Source organism: Pleurodeles waltl, chromosome 8 (assembly GCF_031143425.1).
Source record: "Pleurodeles waltl isolate 20211129_DDA chromosome 8, aPleWal1.hap1.20221129, whole genome shotgun sequence".
NCBI classification, from domain to species: domain Eukaryota; kingdom Metazoa; phylum Chordata; class Amphibia; order Caudata; family Salamandridae; genus Pleurodeles; species Pleurodeles waltl.
In genome coordinates this window covers 739584474-739601744 of record NC_090447.1, presented here as the reverse complement: position 1 = coordinate 739601744, position 17271 = coordinate 739584474, and the positions used below count along the sequence as shown (strand labels likewise).

At 42.0% G+C, this 17271-nt stretch overlaps 1 protein-coding gene and 1 long non-coding RNA gene across 2 annotated transcripts in view; one reads left to right on the top strand and one right to left on the bottom strand.

Annotated features, from left to right (window-relative positions):
* ABHD10 (abhydrolase domain containing 10, depalmitoylase) overlaps positions 1 to 17271 on the bottom strand; it is a 188743-nt gene that overhangs the window by 91064 nt on the left and 80408 nt on the right. Inside the window, exon 2 of the mRNA XM_069204941.1 lies at positions 9928 to 10111. Within this exon, the coding sequence (XP_069061042.1) occupies positions 9928 to 10111 (184 nt within the window). The remainder of the gene's footprint in view (positions 1 to 9927; positions 10112 to 17271) is intronic.
* LOC138250259 (uncharacterized) overlaps positions 1 to 17271 on the top strand; it is an 83777-nt gene that overhangs the window by 46872 nt on the left and 19634 nt on the right. The window lies entirely within an intron of this gene.

Sequence of the window (17271 nt, the reverse complement as noted above, 5' to 3'; positions counted from 1 at the left end):
TCTTCCCCAGAATAGTTTGAAAGCAGTTTTCTTTTGGTCCAATGGGGGAAATAAACAATAAGCCTAAATTTTAATCCATAACTCGTCCTTCCATTAAAACCAGATGCTCTGGTCAGCTGGATATCCTCTTTGATTATCCTACTGAACCTTCCTACCACCCAGATAGTGTGCTTCCATACCTTGGAGTAGTTCTTTAAAAGTTTATTTGATGTCAAATGTGAGCTTCTCAACGGCTGCACAAAAAGAATGGAGGGGGAGTAATGTAATGCATGTCCACAGGCGGTGTTACCAACTATAATGTAATGTAGGGTCCTGCCTCCCAGCACCACACTCAAATAGCAACCACTGGAAATTCAATGGATGGCCACTTGAAGAATGCAACTCTGTATGGGGATCCCAAACGTCCAACTCCTCAAACAGGGTCAGCTGACGCAGAAAGATGACTTTATCCAGAGAATGGAGAAAATGTCATAAAACACACAAAAACACAAGAACTCCACAGCATGGACCATAAAACATTTAGAGTGAAGTTAGACTAGGCAAAGAAGTCAAAAGGTGTGCCTATCACCGACAACCATAAACTTCATTGAAGGACAGAATGGTTGAGGTAGAGTAACTCCAAATAAATGGGGTGCCTATCATTGATAGGTCAATACAGCAGTCATCCTTTCTTGCTATCATTGCTGACTCGCACAAGTCAAGAATGAACTACAGTTTCAAAGTGAGATTAGCGGGGCAAAAACAGGGACATAAACACAGACAGTCATGCTCACACTGATAACTGACTACAGTGCAGGACTGCTTGTTCAATCTCACTCTCTAGAGAGATCTGCAGTCAGGATCATTCGGCAGACCAATGAACGTTTTAATCGTGATTGTCACTGACAGGCCGCTACTGCATATGTTCACCTGAGTTGGAGCAGCTTCAGATTGAGCAAAAATCAACAGCTCTTTATGCTGTCATCTGTGTTGAACACATCCACTCAGCCTGGCTGCAGCGTTGACCTTCTAGCAAAAGCCAAGTATGTTTTATGACACTGTCCGTTCAGACCACGCCCACTTGGTCGGGCAGCAACTGCATCCTTTTTCCTTTTCCACAGCAGCTTGGTACCCTCCACATCATCTACTTGTTCTTCTGGAATGCACTGGTCAATGTTGCGTTCCAGAACAGCTGTTGCAGGCCGATTACGCCACCCACTCCAAAACTGCACACCATGCCCACTTAAAACAACTGAGACCTGCAGCCCGATTGTTGTATCTTTTTGCTCTTCAACAACCTCCTAACACAAGCCCTACGTCATCAGTCACACCTCTAACTTTGCGGTCTTGCCTACCACTCGCCAGCTCCTTGCACGCTGAGATACCTCAAGACACCAGTGAATCCGTTCAGCGTTAGTATAAACAAGAACCCTTCAAGCGCTTGTTAAGAATGACAGACAACCAACGAAGGAAGAACAAAGGTAGGTTTACTCACACCTCATACACCTCCTAGCCTCCAACAGGCACAATGGAATCATCACCCTCAAACCCCCTTTGTTGCAGTATACAATGGAATCCCAGAACTGCAATGTTCTCATTTGTGGTTCTGTGGGAATTTCGATCAGTAAAAAGAATCAATTACCAACCCAAACTCACTACATAAAGCAGCTCATCCTCTAGGAGGTCACTGAGACTTTATTTCAAACATAAGAAGTGGGTCTTCAATCAGGCAATCAATTAACTTTAGCTAGTTGTTGAGATGGTAAAGCCCCCTTCATGGTGTACAGTTTTGTTCCCCTGCTTTGCATGGCTGAGTATCTGGTAATCTGTGTTTATTATGGTCGAGCCTGAGAGTGCATGCACTAGCGCATGCGCCTCGCTTGCAAGACTCTGTTGTGTTCAGTAACGGGCTTGGAGCCCACCTGACGCTCACCAGTTGTTGGTGTGCGTGGCACTCTTCTTTACAGTCTCATAATTCGTCAAGGCACACATGGCATAATTTCAGTTTCTCTGTGTGGAGCAGGGATCAAGTACTAATTGATGCAACTTAATTAGTTCCTGTCTGCTGCTCTTGACGTCCTGTGTTTTTTTTTTTTTTTTTTTTTACTTTGGGTGCCCCGCAAACAGAAGGCTTGTGTCTAGCAAAAACGTGCCCAGCAGAACAAACAAAATCGCAAACTTTTATTTTTTAAAGATATCTTTCTATTGTTTTGCCAAGTTCTCTTTTCTCAGTTTCGTATGATTTCTTTTGTTTTTGCCTGTGGGTGTTGCTTCCAAAAGAAGACAATTAACTAGTTTGAAATATGCCAGACCTATTGCATTGCAACTGCTTGTTTACTTTTGGCTGTAGGCTCACACTAACCTAGGTCCGTTCTTTGACATAAGTGAGGTCCTGGACCAGTCCTGTGATATAGAGGGGGTTACCCAGCCAGTCCTCATTTAGTGACCTTGGACTACAGTCCCTGAAGTGGGTTTGGCATGTAGACCAGTGGTGGTAGTGTACAGTGTTTTGTGACTCAATTGACAACAGACCTTCTGTACCCGTCTCCCTACTATCCCACTTGTGAAAAGTTCTGCTTCTATGCACTAACCCAGATACTAGCACTGACATCCGGAGTGTGTGTGTATGGTGTGTGTGGTACATGCACTGTGTGTATAAGTGAGGTTCAGTAATGGAGGCCTGTGGGTTCTGTTGTGGAAGCCCATGGCTTATCCTCATGCACAAGACAGAGGCAAGGTTGTCTTCCCAAGTGTTTTGCTGAAATTTCTGAAGGTGGACGGGGAGACCCAGACACTGATGTGGGAACAAAGGGACAAGACTTCATTAGACAATTCAACTAGGCTTTTTGCTGAGAGGGGCTGCTAATTTGATTTCCTGTAGCACTGCCACCAGGTAGATGGTAGGGCTGAAGGGTGGGTCTGCAGTCTCTGTTGTTAAGGTGAAAGGGACCTCCTTGAGTGAGGCAAACCTTTTGCCCCATCCTTGACTGATCAATGCTCAGTGTGGCTGTTGATAGCCAGGCGCAAAAAATCTCTTTGTTCTTCAGTTGTAGGTGCTCCAGGTTGCAAACACCCTGATGTGAGAAGCTAGCTCTTGTTTGGAGCAGACTGTCCATTGGTATTACTCATACTCTAAGGTTGTTTAATCTCAGGATAAAGAAGACATGGAAAAGGAGCCAGAACACACACAAGGTAGTACAGCTTGTGGCTACTGCAATATTAGACTGATAGAGACTAGAAACCTACAGGCTTGAGTTGTTTCACATCAACTGAGCTAAAGATAGTGCTTCATAAAATTTCAAACTGCTAATTATTTTGCATCACACTTATTCAAAGGAGGGAGTTGAACTATAATTCTTCTAGAACAGCCATCAAACAGGGAAGCATCATGCTTAATTATGTTACAAGGACTATAGATAACATATCGTATAACAAGAACTTTCATAATCAGGACACACCAGACCCAAACATGTGCCGGTGGCATTCTTTAGGACCAGTGAACAGCCGAATCTTATCCATAGATATATTTAAAATACCAAGGCTAAATCTAGAAAAACCTTGAGTTATCCTCTTGTTGCTAAAATAATCTCAAGAGAAAGGGATGCTCAATTCACCACTGGCTGATGCCCTCAGGATAAAAGACCTCCATAAAGTGCCTCACTTAGGGTCCACTGGGTACTGTACCCCCCAACCAAAGAGTAGCAGGACTCACCTTGATGGGTTTGGGTCCCTTTATCCTATAAAAGGATTTCCCCCAAATTGGGATAATACAAATACTGCCCTATTGGGAGCTTACATATGCTCCACACACATCTAATTCTTTCCCCACAGAGCATCAAGTGTGATTTATTGGATTGTGAGCTTCAGAGGGTGCATATGATGGCCTGCCCAATCACTCCGCACCTGCTTATGAGAGGATCTGTAGAACAACCAGAACAGCCAGTTTGCTGAACTATGCTGCACAAGATATATTATACCATTATGCTTATAGCGAGAAGTATGCTACCAAAATTAGACTCAAATATGGTTCAATACTATTAGTTGCTTAAACAAATACATATTCCCGAAACATAGATTCACCAATTTACTTCACTTCTCGGACCACATTAGAAAATAATGAATATCATTTTTTCACCCTGCAATTATCATCCTACTTTACTAAGTAAGGGGATGTGTAAAGGTCTGGTCTACTAATGGCTTTTGAAATATTCCTAATATATTTAAGCCATGTGATCATATGGCCCCTATTGCATGACACAGTCAGCTATAATTTCTTGATGAAGGGCTGCATATTTTTTCCCCCTTACTTGATATCCAAAGCAGCAATGGTGCTAACTTAATTAGACTAGTTATCTCTCTTTTTTTTTTATCCAAAGCGACATGGAATGCCTAATAATCGCCTTGAGAAACCGCTAACCTCTACTTCCAATTTTGTAACATCACGATATCCCCAGATAACAGCCCAATAAATTAAACCAGGTAAGCCATTTGCCTTCATAAATTTCCAAGAGGGGTTGAATTTGTTTATTATCTCCGCTGCTGGCAAATAAAATCAAATAATGCACCCACCGAGCAGGTAAATCACAAAACATCTATGGGAAACACAGAGCAAACATGTGCTAAAGGCTATCACCCCTGAAGTATGGAAAATAATTTACCATCTGTATTGGCTTCCCCTTAATGCAGATGAAACCTGCTTTTTATTTTAGTTTGTGACCACGCATTTAGTTTTGGAGATATTAATCTCTAAATCAAAATCATCCATAAATTGCACAACATTTGTAATTAATCCTCTCAGCCCATTTGGGGTGCATGAAAGCAAAAACCCACTGTTGGCATACAATAGGGCTGGGGTTGAATTTGAATTAATAATGGGCATATCCTTCCCAGAGGAGATCAAGCAAGTGTTCAGGCCATTAATATACAATAAAAACAATACTGGTGCCAAGACACACCCTTGGCGTACACCTGAAGCCACAAAAAAGATTCAGAGAATTACATCCAACCGAAACCTGACTGAGGCAGAAACCATATAGTGCAATGACCTTAAAAAAATCTAATCCCTAACTAAACCAATCGGTTAAGGATATTCCATAGTTTATCTTGGTTCACCGTGTTGAAGGCAATACTGAAATCCAGTAGCATTAATCAATGTCTATGATCTGCTCGTGGTTGAGCACAATCTCAAGTCAATATTTATAAATGCAAAATATTTATATAATGAAGCAAACAGCAATCACTATTACCCCTGTGTTTTACTTCCTTATTCCAGCTGTGTTCTGGTGTTAGTACACACCTGTAATAGGCAAATGATTCTCCCAGTTGCTTTTTAATATTACAGGCAAACAGTTAGGCCACCCTGACCAATCCTTTCCAACGGCTGTCTTCACTCAGACAGCTTGAGGAGACCGGAACACAGTGGCATTGCAGAGCAACAGCACTACTTAAATCACAGTAATGCCATTTTTCTTGATACAACAAAAAGCCGTATATGGAGTTGTGTGAAAAGATATACAAACGGAGCGGAACAGGAGTAGGAGAATGAGATACCCCTTTTCCACACAAAATGAATGTTTCAGAAATGGGTCTCTATTTATGCTTCGCAGTATGGTTCTGGGAGGATAAAGTTCACTGTTAAAATGCAGTATGGAGCATATCACAAGTTTGAATACTGAATCAAACTTTCATCCTGGCACGGTTAGGAAATAGCATATTATTAAATTAAGTAAGTGTTACACCTTTTATTTAAACCACTTAGACACATTTTATGAAATAAAATACCCTGTACCTTTACGATAAGGATTCTGCAAACAGCCTCAAAGTTTTATGACCTTATGAAATTACTCTTCCTGCAGCCATGTGCCTCTATATGAGCATGCAACTTCTCTGTTACTTGCATTATCATTATAATGTACCATTGAGTTGGGTAACAATAAAACATCTGTTATTCAGCGCCAAGATGCCTGCGGGTGAACGTGCGCTTTACAAATACACATGTTATGTTATGTTATGTTAATGTACCATAGGGACTACTTTATTTCAGTTCGAACCTGACAGAAAAAAAGCTTGTGAATTTCCTTCTTCATTGACGCAACATGATCCTGCAAGCATTGACCAATGATTATCTTAGCATGACCTACCATGCACAAATCAAGAAGTTAACAAAACTATTTACACATAAGGATGAAGACATATTTGTAGTTTTTTAAAAAAATAGGCGTGCAGCAATCAAGCCGTTAAGGAACACTAACGAGGTTAGGTTTGGGGTTTCTAGCATCAATGAAAGTGACATACAGGGCCTTCAAAACACAGATAAAGCCATGATAACCAAAGGATAATTTTGTTAATATCGGTCTAAAATTTACTTTATCTTCAAGATCACCTGGCCTTGTGTTCTCTCCATTCTAGCAGTCTGTAATTGTGCAGTACCAATGCAATACTAAATTAGCCGATTATAGTTGAAGTGTTATCTAACTGGACAATATCCGAGGGATTTGGGTCAGCCAATTGCTTATAATTGGTTGGTTTTCTTGTCAATCTGATTTGCTTTCTTCCTATTCAATGGCTTTTCTTCCTTTTCTTACGGTGTTCCTCCCTTGATGAATAGCTTATTTATCATCCTTTTGACAGGATGACTTGTATCCTTCCACTTTTCACATTCAGGGAACTAGTTTTTTCTTTTGCTTTTAGCACTTCAAGGAAAATTATGTGTTAGTTTGCCATAACCCCTGTGTGCTGCATCCATCTTTGCCAACCCCTCCTCTCCGAGGCCCACCCCAGAGCTATTTTATTGCTTTCCTCGCCCCTTCCCTTCCTTTTATAAACCCCACCAACTAGGCTGCGACCCCTCAATCTGGTTGCCAGGGCATTTACTTGCTTCCTCCACTCCCTTCCAACTACTCAACAACTGCCTGTTATTTTTTTATTTTTCCCACTGTTTATGAGTCGAGCAGCTGCAATTTCCTAGCTGACTGCTTCTTTCTAACAACACCTTTTACTTTTTCATTTACTGTTGCAAGGGCATTCATCACCCGGGAACAGAAATTTTAAAAAATGGCTGCCATGTCTTGACATATGTGCACAGTACAAGGCAATGGCAACGCCAATAAGTTTGTATTGCAAAGACATGAACTACTGCTTTTTACATGGTCATTGTTAACAGCTGCCAGGGGTGTGGAATTTATTAAAATATCTACTTGTCCAGTGGACAGGTTGATTCTCAAATCTACTTGTCCTGTAAAAAGATCTACTTGTCCCTTTGGTGCCATGTAGTGTGGCGACAAATTATGGCAGCAATCTCATTATGTAAGTGCTCTGATAATAACCTCTCTGATTATGCCAGGGCTACTACCATAGTAGGGCTTGAATACTTGCAGTTTCAATCCCTACTGTAGCAATTTCCTTATTTTGCCACCTTTCTGCAGATCTGCATACTGGGGCTGGAGGAAGCAGTAAGCAATAGTTCTAAGGCTGGAATGCCTTTGAGTCTGCAAACCTACTAACCTGCATGTTTTAAAGATTTTTACCGGCTTCTCTCTAATATTTTCCCATAATAAGAAAGATTGGACATTTACTCCTGACAATGGCAGAATTATAACTTCTTCCAGGGTTGGGAAGAAAGTGGCTGGAGGGAAAATGAACTTGCAAATGCTCAATAGATTTTTACATGAGCAAATCTACACATTGTATTTACCCATGCTAAAATACAGTTCACAAATATTTTATAGGGTAAGACATATACCATGGGTGCACTTTTGTGACTTTCTTTAAGAATTTGGGGCCACATGTAGGTAGGTTCAGATTTGTAGGATGGTGTCCCTGACACCATCTGTGATTCGCAAGGGCTTCGCAAATGCCCACCTCATGAATAATCATGAGGTGGGTCGCAATTTGCGACCCCCTCGCGAATGGCGGCCCTCACAGGGATGGTGGCCTGCTGGAGACTTCAGACCACCATGTCTGTGACTGCTTTTCAATAAAGCAGTTTTGTTTTTGTAATGCAGCCCGTTTCCTTAAAGGAAAACGAGATGCATAAGAAAAATGAAAAATGAAACATTTTCGTTTCATTTTTTCAGAGCAGGCAGTGGTCCACAGGACCACTGCCTGCTCTGAAAAAATGTTTACAGTGACATTCACAATGGGTAAGGGGTCCCATGGGGATCCCTTCCCTTTTGCGAAAGTGTTAGCACCCATTTGAAATGGGTGCAAACTGCGATTGGTTTGCGCCCGCGTTCGCGGTCACAAAACAATCCTACATTGCACTGCGAGTCGCAATTAGGAAGGGAACACTCCTTACTAATTGCGAGTCGCCAAACTGGGTTTGTGCATCGCAGTGTGCTTTTTGCATGTCGCAAACAGCGAAAGTCGCTGTTTGCGACATGCAAAAAGCTACCTACATGTGGGTCTTGGTCCCTAATTAGGTCTGGTGTTAACAAAGACATTTTGTTTTTATTAAACTTCTATTTCTCTCTCTTTCGGTCGGCTTTACTGTGAGTGATCGCATTCTGCTCTTCCACAAGGAGCATATTGCCACACAAAGTAGTTTTGTTCAGTGTCAGGAACTACAGTGGCAATCAGTGATGTAACTAAACTGGAGTGTGCCCCTTTGTAAAGAACATGGAGGAGCCCCCTCTCCAGACTCACTCAGGGCAGGTGCTGTGCTGAAGGGGCCCCCTGGAGGGCGGCTGCGGGGCCTTTGTTATGCCGCTGGTGTGCTTTTAGAGAGTTCAAAAAACTTTTTGGGGGGGCTTGCCCGTGTTTGTTACAATGTTGAGGGACTGGTAGCTCCCACAACAATAAAGTGTTACAAAAGCCATGTCAATACAAGACACGCATTGATGAAACTAAAAGACTTATAAAAATATGTCAGATCAGTTGGCTTTGTCAGTGTTTGTTTATTTTCATGCTTCCCATAATCGTGTTGAAAATGGTTACACTGATTTTCCATTAGAAATATTTTTGGGAAATACTAGCATGCATCAACACATTTTACTAAATGACACTTCATTTGCATGTAATCAGAGAGCATTCTGGGAGCATTATACTTAGCCTTATAGTCTAAACTTTTCAAACATGTGTATACACGTTTTTTTTTTTTGGTACTGGAACCAACGTCAGTAGTGAAGTGTGACCTTAAAACATTTATTTACAGCACTCACCCTAATAATGAAGGCTTTCAAATAATGAACCATAAATACAAGTTCGAACAGCATTATCTTTAGGAAACACATTACATCAACTGCAGAGAGTTCCACTCTCTGTAATCAGGCAGCCAAAGGGTTTGTGCTGCAGGGGGTTGGGCCTACTTGTCCCAAGGACAAAGTAAACATAAAAACTTGTTGCCCTTGACCCCAAACAAGATGTCCCGGGCGTCGGGCGATAGGAATTCCACATCCCTGAGCTGCCCAACCTTTATCATTAATATTTTTTTTACTATATGATGCAGAATCATGCCATTTTCAATAGGAAACATGTTCTAATAACAGATTTGTCTTCATCTTGCTATTGTGGTTTTATTGCTTGGGCCTCACTAAAATAAAGATTTCCTGAGTCTAAGTATAAATGCAAAGGAGTGCTCAGTGAGGTTTCGCCTTTTTTGTTGAGGTTCTCATGTGCACTTGGTTGGATGAGGGCCATGCCTCGTAGAAGATGCTTACTCCTGACACCACTGAGTCTTGCTCCTACTGGCCAATCTCTCTGAAAAAAACAAAAACATTTTGTAGAGAAAAGAGGAGGCGGCCTTAGGTAAAAATTCAGTACTTACCTTTAAATGGCATCTACCTGGCAACAAAATATGATCAGTCGTGCAAGTTATGGAACCACAAATTAGACATCCTGAAGTGAGTCAAGAAAAACCTTTAATCAGTTCAGAGATAGCATCACACATCAAATGGACTAGATTTAAAACAAGAGCAGAAACGAAGCATTAACAACCAACACAGTCCCTACCTTACAAAGGAATGTCCAAGTGAGTTGCAAAAGTCTTCAAGTGCAACTGCTTTCTGACCATTCATGTTGGAGGCATAGCCCGGAAGGAAAATAACACCTGGATTCTTGCCTTTAATCTTCTGATATGCCAATTTTGGAAGATCTGGTCGAGTTAGGAACTGAACTGTTGCCTTGAACCTACAACCTACCACAAGAACAAATAATTTACAATGTTTCAAAAGTGATTTTTAAATGAATGCTGACATGCGCTAGGGCGGAACAGAAATGCTAAAGGCAGCAAACTACAGAAGCAGTTATTTTAAAAGGAGAGTACAAACAGTCTGCCCTGAAAAATCAAAATAGAAAATGGTGTTGGCTTCATAATAACAATATAAATAAACAACGGTGAGCATGGGGTCACACAAGCATACTATGGTCAACAAGATTTGTCCAAGTCAAAGTAACTTTCAGGCACCTTTCCCTCAATGCCCAACTCCAGCACCTGGAAACATTTATTGCAAGGTGATCTGCCATTCAACATAAAAGAAAATATAGCACACAACCACTTGCCACACAACTTCCCAGCATTTATTCTCACACTTCGTACTACTGTTAAAAATATAAGTTATGTGATAGTATACATTTGAATACTGCAGTGATAAAAACAGAATCTTTATAAAACTTTGCAATTTGCGGCCCAGGTTTCAGACCTATTTCCTTGGTTTTGTCACAATGTCATAGCCTTCTACGTTTAACCCCTTAGCAGCTGGACCTCCCCCTTCCCCCCCATGCTGAGCCCTTTTTTTGGCTGTTTGGGGCAGTTCGCACTTAGCCCTTCATAACTTTTTGTCCACATAAGCTATCCACGCCAAATTTGCATCCTTTTTTTCCAACATCCTAGGGATTCTAAAGGTACCCAGAGTTTGTGGGTTCCCCTGGAGGAGACCAAGCAATTAGCCAAAATACAGCAAACCTTTCTTTTTTTTTCAAAAAATGGGAAAAAAGGGATGTCGAAGAAGGCTTGTGTTTTTTTTCCCTGAAAATGGCATCCATAAAGGGTACTAAAATCAACGTCTTCCCAGCTTTCAGGAACAGGCAGATTTGAATCAGAAAACCACATTTTTCAACACAATTTTGGCATTTTACTAGGACATACCACATTTTAACTATTTTTTGTGCTTTCAGCCTCCTTCCAGTTAGTGACAGGAATAGGTGTGAAACCAATGCTGGATCCTGGACAGCTAAACACTTCTGAAAAGCAGACAAAATTCTGAATTCAGCAAGGGGTCATTTGTGTAGATCCTACAAGGTTTTCCTGCAGAAAATAACAGCTGAAATAAAAAAATATTGAAATTGAGCTGAAACAAAAACAGCCATTTTCCTCTATGTTTTACTCAGGAACTTTGTTCTGCAATGTCAGATTTTTGAAAGCAATATACCATTACGTCTGCTGGACTCTTCTGGTTGCAGGGATCTATAGGGCTTGTAGGTTCATCAAGATCCCTAGGCACCCACAGCCAAATAATGAGCTGCACCTCGCAATGGGTTTTCATTCTATAACGGGACTACAGCAATTAATTTGCTGAAATATAAAGTGTGAAAAATAGGTATAAAGAAAACCTTTGTATTTCCAAAATGAGCACAAGATAAGGTGCTGTTAAACAGTGGCTATTTGCACATCTCTGAATTCCGGATTGCCCATACTAGCATGTGAATTACAGGGCATTTCTCAGATAGACGTCTTTTTTACACACTGTCTTACATTTGGAAGGAAACAATGTAGAGAAAGACAAGGGGCAAGAACACTTGTTCTGTTGTTCTGTGTTTCCCCAAGTCTCCCAATAAAAATGGTACCTCACTTGCGTGGGTAGGCCTAATGCCCGCGTCAGGAAACGCAACATGGACACATCACCTGAAAATGGACGTGTTTTTTTGGAAAGTGCCTACCTGTGGATTTTGACTTCTAGCTCAGCTGGCACCTATGGAAACGTACCAAACCTGTGCATTTTTAAAAACTAGACACCAAGGGGAATTTAAGATGGGGTGAGTTGTGGGCCTCCCACATGGTTCTGTTACCTAGAATCCTTTGCAAACCTCAAAAATTGGCCAGAAAAAACACTTTTTCCTCAGATTTCGGTGACAGAAAGTTCTGGAATCTGAGAGGAGCTACAAATTTCCTTCCACTCAGTGTTCCCCCTAAGTCTCCCGATAATAATGGTACCTCACTTGTGTGGGTAGGCCTAGTGCCAGCAACAGGAATTGATCAAACAATGGTCAATGTTGGTCCTTAGATGAGGGCAACTGTTGACCCTGGGGTGATACACTCCTGATGCAGGCATTAGGTACAGGCACTCCAGTGGGGCAGTGTTTTTATAAGAACAGGTGGGGAAACACTGGGTGGTAGGAATTTTGTGGATCCCAGCATATTCCTGTAGTTTGTGTGACGGAATTGCAGGAGAAGAATAAGAGTTTTTATTCAACATTTCAGCTTTGCAGGATATTCTGGGTAAGAAAACTTTGGGGAATCCACACAAATCACACCTCTGTGGACTCTCCCGGATGTCTAGTTTCCAGAAATGTCTGGGTTTGGTATGTTTCCCTATATGGCTGCCGAGCCCAGGACCAAAAAACGCAGGTGACTGCCTTACAAAACCAGTTGGTTTTGTGAAAGATAATTTTGATGTCTCCACAATACGATTTGGGCTGTGGAATTTGGGGATGAACTAAATTGGGGAGCTCCCAAGAGAGCACTCTCTCTGTGCCTGCCGCCGCATGCACCTGCTCTCTGGGTTGGGCTAACCCGCTATTGTCCCATTGCACAGACTGTGCTTGCGAAGGGACAGCAGGACTGACCTCATCACCTCCCTCATAATCAGTGGAAGAGGAGTTATCCTCAGACTGAAAAAATCACTCCCAGAGTCTGCACCATTGTCCTATCCCTCAGATGCTGTCTCAGTATCTGCTGTCTCAGTCTCTGATCCTACGTGAGAGCTGTCCTCCATAACCTGAGTGAGGGCTTGAGCAGCAGTCATCCAACGAGGTGCCATCTCTGCTACTGGCTAAACTGTTGCTCTAAAACACTAGCCTACGTAGACAGTCACAAAATTGCTGGTGGGTGTGTGTGTGTGTGATACCTGCAACAATAGAGGTCACCTTAGCTTTGTTTCTTCAATCAGCACGTTCTTTCAAGACACTCAAAAAAAGACACACTATTACTTCACCTTGTCACATACCAATCGTCACAGTCTTTCGCGCCTCTAGCACCCAGTCCAACAATCATTAATCGTGCTCCCACTCCCATGACCTCCTCCTTTGGATTCCCTCACTACCACCCAGCAAAAGTGCCCTTCATCTCTCCATACTCCCCCCGGCACATGCATTTAATTTGTATTATAGCGCAGGCAATGGCTGACTTTACTAATGTACTCAGCTATTTACATAAAAATACAGATTTGATCTTTGCATTAGGCATATAAACCTTCTGCGCTACTTTATGGTATCAAAACTGCCTGTAGACAAAAGTCTGATCCTTTTGTAACAGAAACATAATCACACGACTTACTTGACTTTTTTATTGCTGCCTAAAAGCTACAGTTGAAACGCGTCACTTGAAGTATGTGCATTGCTCTGAAGACGCAAGCTGCAACTGCAAGACAACTGATGATGAATATATATCACTTTTATAAGTGGGTGTGGTTTTCCTTGGGGCCAATTGCAGCCCCAAGGGAAACCACACACGCGTTGACAAAAGTGATCAATATATATATATATATATATATATATACACACACACACATATCTATACAGAAAGATATATCTATATAGATAGATATATATAGATTTTTTATTATTTTTTATAGCTGTATGATTATTGAAATCCCTGGTGTCTAGTGGGGTTTCCTGGCCCTTGATCGCAGCTGCGAAACCAGTTCAGGAAGGCCTCGTTTGAAAGGGGAGAGTCTCCCCTTTCAAACGAGGCCTTCCCGAACACAGGGAAGCCATTTGGGGCTCTTTTCCCCATTGGAGCAGGAAGCGGCCGCAAGGCTGCTTCCTGGTCCGATGTAGAAAACAGATTGTGATGTCAGTGCGCCGTCCCAAAGGGGCGGGTAGGGGGCGGGGGAGACACACGGAAGATCTTCTGTGTCTCCCGGGGTATTTAAAAAAAAGAAAAAAAAAAAAAAAGAAAAGCACCCGAGGATTTTTTAACCGCCTTCCTGGTGACGGTCACTGGTCGTGAGCCGCACCAGGGCCAGTGGCCGACGCCCGCACTAAAGCGGTTAAATCACACATTTACTGTTGTTTTGGACAAACCAATCATGTACCTTCAAAATATAAGTGACCATAAAAGTCATGTGAACATCAATCATAAATTGAAATTAATGCAATAAATAGAACTCCCCCCCCCCCGCAGAAGAAGCTATAAAGAAAAAATTGCATTACCACCATCAATGACTCTCAGATCAATACAAATAAAATTACTATAAGCAAACTGCGAGAATATAATTGTTTAGGGGCCACCGGGGAGGAGAATTATAAGACTTTTGGGGATTGCGGTTTGGGAACATTCCTATTGCGTTTTTGGGAATCTTCTTATTGTTTAGGTTGAAGCCTACCAGACAGCACCGCTGTCTGGTTTGCTAACAACACCTTGAGGATATTCGGAAAGCTTCCCTGGGAATGCATTTCGCCCGTTGTTTACAATTGGCTTTGTAGTTTGTAACTCACATTTTCTGACTTTCTATTTGTTTTAAGCTGTCCAGTTCAAGTTTGTCCCTTCATTTGCCCAAACCCTATTTAATGTATTTGCTTACCAGTGCTCGAGTTCTGTAACCATATATAGACAACGGTATAGAGAGTAATGCCCATTTAATCCCCAGATTCTGGGCTATCAGTACCACAGCAATAAACCAGAATGAATCAGGGGGATAAATTAAAATATTTTACAAGTACAATAAAATACCATTTAAGCACAATTGCAAAAGAACATTTCAACTGCTTCGCCACAACTGAAAGTTATAATATTTACTTTCTTTTGACAAACAAACGTAACACAAACAAAAAAAACACACATGGAAATATTGCACAAACAGTTATTTTTGGTATTTCTTGTGCCTTCCCCAATGTTCAAAACAAGGTGGTTGCGAGCAGTTCTCTACGCATCAATCTCCACCGTTGAAATCTATGCTAATCTACTCTGCACCACGGCACATCAGTGCATTAAATCCACCCAAGGTAGTCCAACTGCTGCCAAGGTTTCTGGGCCTCCTATTTCACCTATCACTATTCTAGCTAGATGTGCTAATTGTTTTCAGACTCCTTGCAAAGATTGTAACCAGACCTAAAAATCTTGTTCTTACTTTGTCACATTTGCTGTGCATTCAAAGGCAAAGAAGGAATGCAAGTTCCAGGGGACTAGGGGTTTGCATTTCTGACTTTAAAGAGAGGATTTATCTGAATCACGGTTGGCTACCGGGGAAGTGCTTAAGGAAGGCTGACAATTATATATTTTTTTGTAGCACACAACAAAATTTAAATTTCTGTAAATGGCCTGTGCAGATAATTCAGTTAGAAAAGGCAAAATGAGGCACCTTTTTTTGGTAATTCTGATGTGTGATGAAAACAAATATTTAAAACAATCAAAACAAATCAATACACTAGGTGATGACATTTCCAAATAATACAGTCTGTGTTCGGCATACTTATATCAGTAAAACTGTATGTCTGTGCAAATGCAATGGTGATTCCTATTCAAGATGTGTTGTCTGTAATGTAAGTGTGCTACCACACCATGCATGTTCCACTCTATGCCAGTCCACCCTACTCTGCACCACTCCACACTACATCACTCCACTCCAGTGTCACTGCACTCTACCCCCACACTACTCTTGTATAGTATGCATCATTGCACTCTTCACTCCTGTACTCTACACTACTCCCCTCTATGCCACTGCACTTTACACCAGTGCAAGCTACGCTACTGTATTTTACTGTGCACCATTCCACACCACTGCACTCAGAGCCATTCCACTCAGCGCCACTGCACCCTACTCTCCACCACTGCACTCTAAACTACTTTACTCAAAACCAATGTACTATACGCCAACTATTATGCACAGCTGCACTCTATGGCTCTATACTCTACACTACTATACTTTACTCAAGCAGTTTATGCCACTGCACTCTACATCACTGTACTCTAAGCCACTGCTCTCTATGCCATATCTGTACTACCCTATGCCAAAGCACTCCACACAAATACATTCTACACCACCCTATTGTATACCACTCTACACCAATGCACTTGAAGCCAATGCACTCAAAGCCACTCTACTATACATCACTGCACTCTACGACAGTCTGCTCTGCAACACTGCACTCTCTGCCACTGTACTCTATGCCACGCTACTTCACTCTATTCTGTACCAATCCACTCTGTAACAGTGCACTCTCTGCACGTGAACTTTATGCCACTCAACTATGTCAACTGAACTCTTCTCTGCACCACTCTACACCAATGCACTCTACACCACTAAACTCAACTCTAAATCACTCTAATCTACCCTGCACCACTGCGCTCTACAACACTGCCCTCTACTTGGAAACAATCTACTCTATGCCTCTGCAGACTATTCCTCTCTGTGCCATTCCACTCTATGCCACACTACTCTACTTTGCTTCACTCCACTCCATTCTATGCTGCTGCACTTTCTGCCACTGTACTTCATGCAATACACACTATGCTGCTGCACTCCATGCCAATACACTCTACGCCACTGCACTCCATGCCAATACACTCTATGCTGCTGCACTCCACCCCACTGTACTTCATGCAATACACTGAACACTGCATGCCAATACACTCTACACCGCTGAACTTCATGCCGCTGCACTCCACTGCAATGTATGCCACTGCATTCTGCAACACTGCACTTTGTTACTGAAATCTATGCTAATCTACTCTGCCCCACTATCCTCTGTGCCACTGCTCCACTCTACTCTACACAACTCTATACCAATCGACTCTATGGAACTACAATCTACACCAATACACTCTACACCACTTTAATCTGCTGTACACTGCGGCAATCTAGGCCACTTCTCTCTACACCTCTCTACTCACCCCACTCTACAATGCACCATTGCACTTTACACCACTCCAGTCTACTCCACTCCACTCTGCACAACTCCAGTCTACGACACTTCACTCTGCACCACTACTCTCTATGCCACACTACTCTGCACTCTATGCCACTACTGTATAACACTACTCTATGCCACTGCCCTCTACTTCGCATCACTCAACTCTAACCTGCACCACTCTACACCACTTCTCTCTACTCTGAAACAATCTATTCTACGCCACTG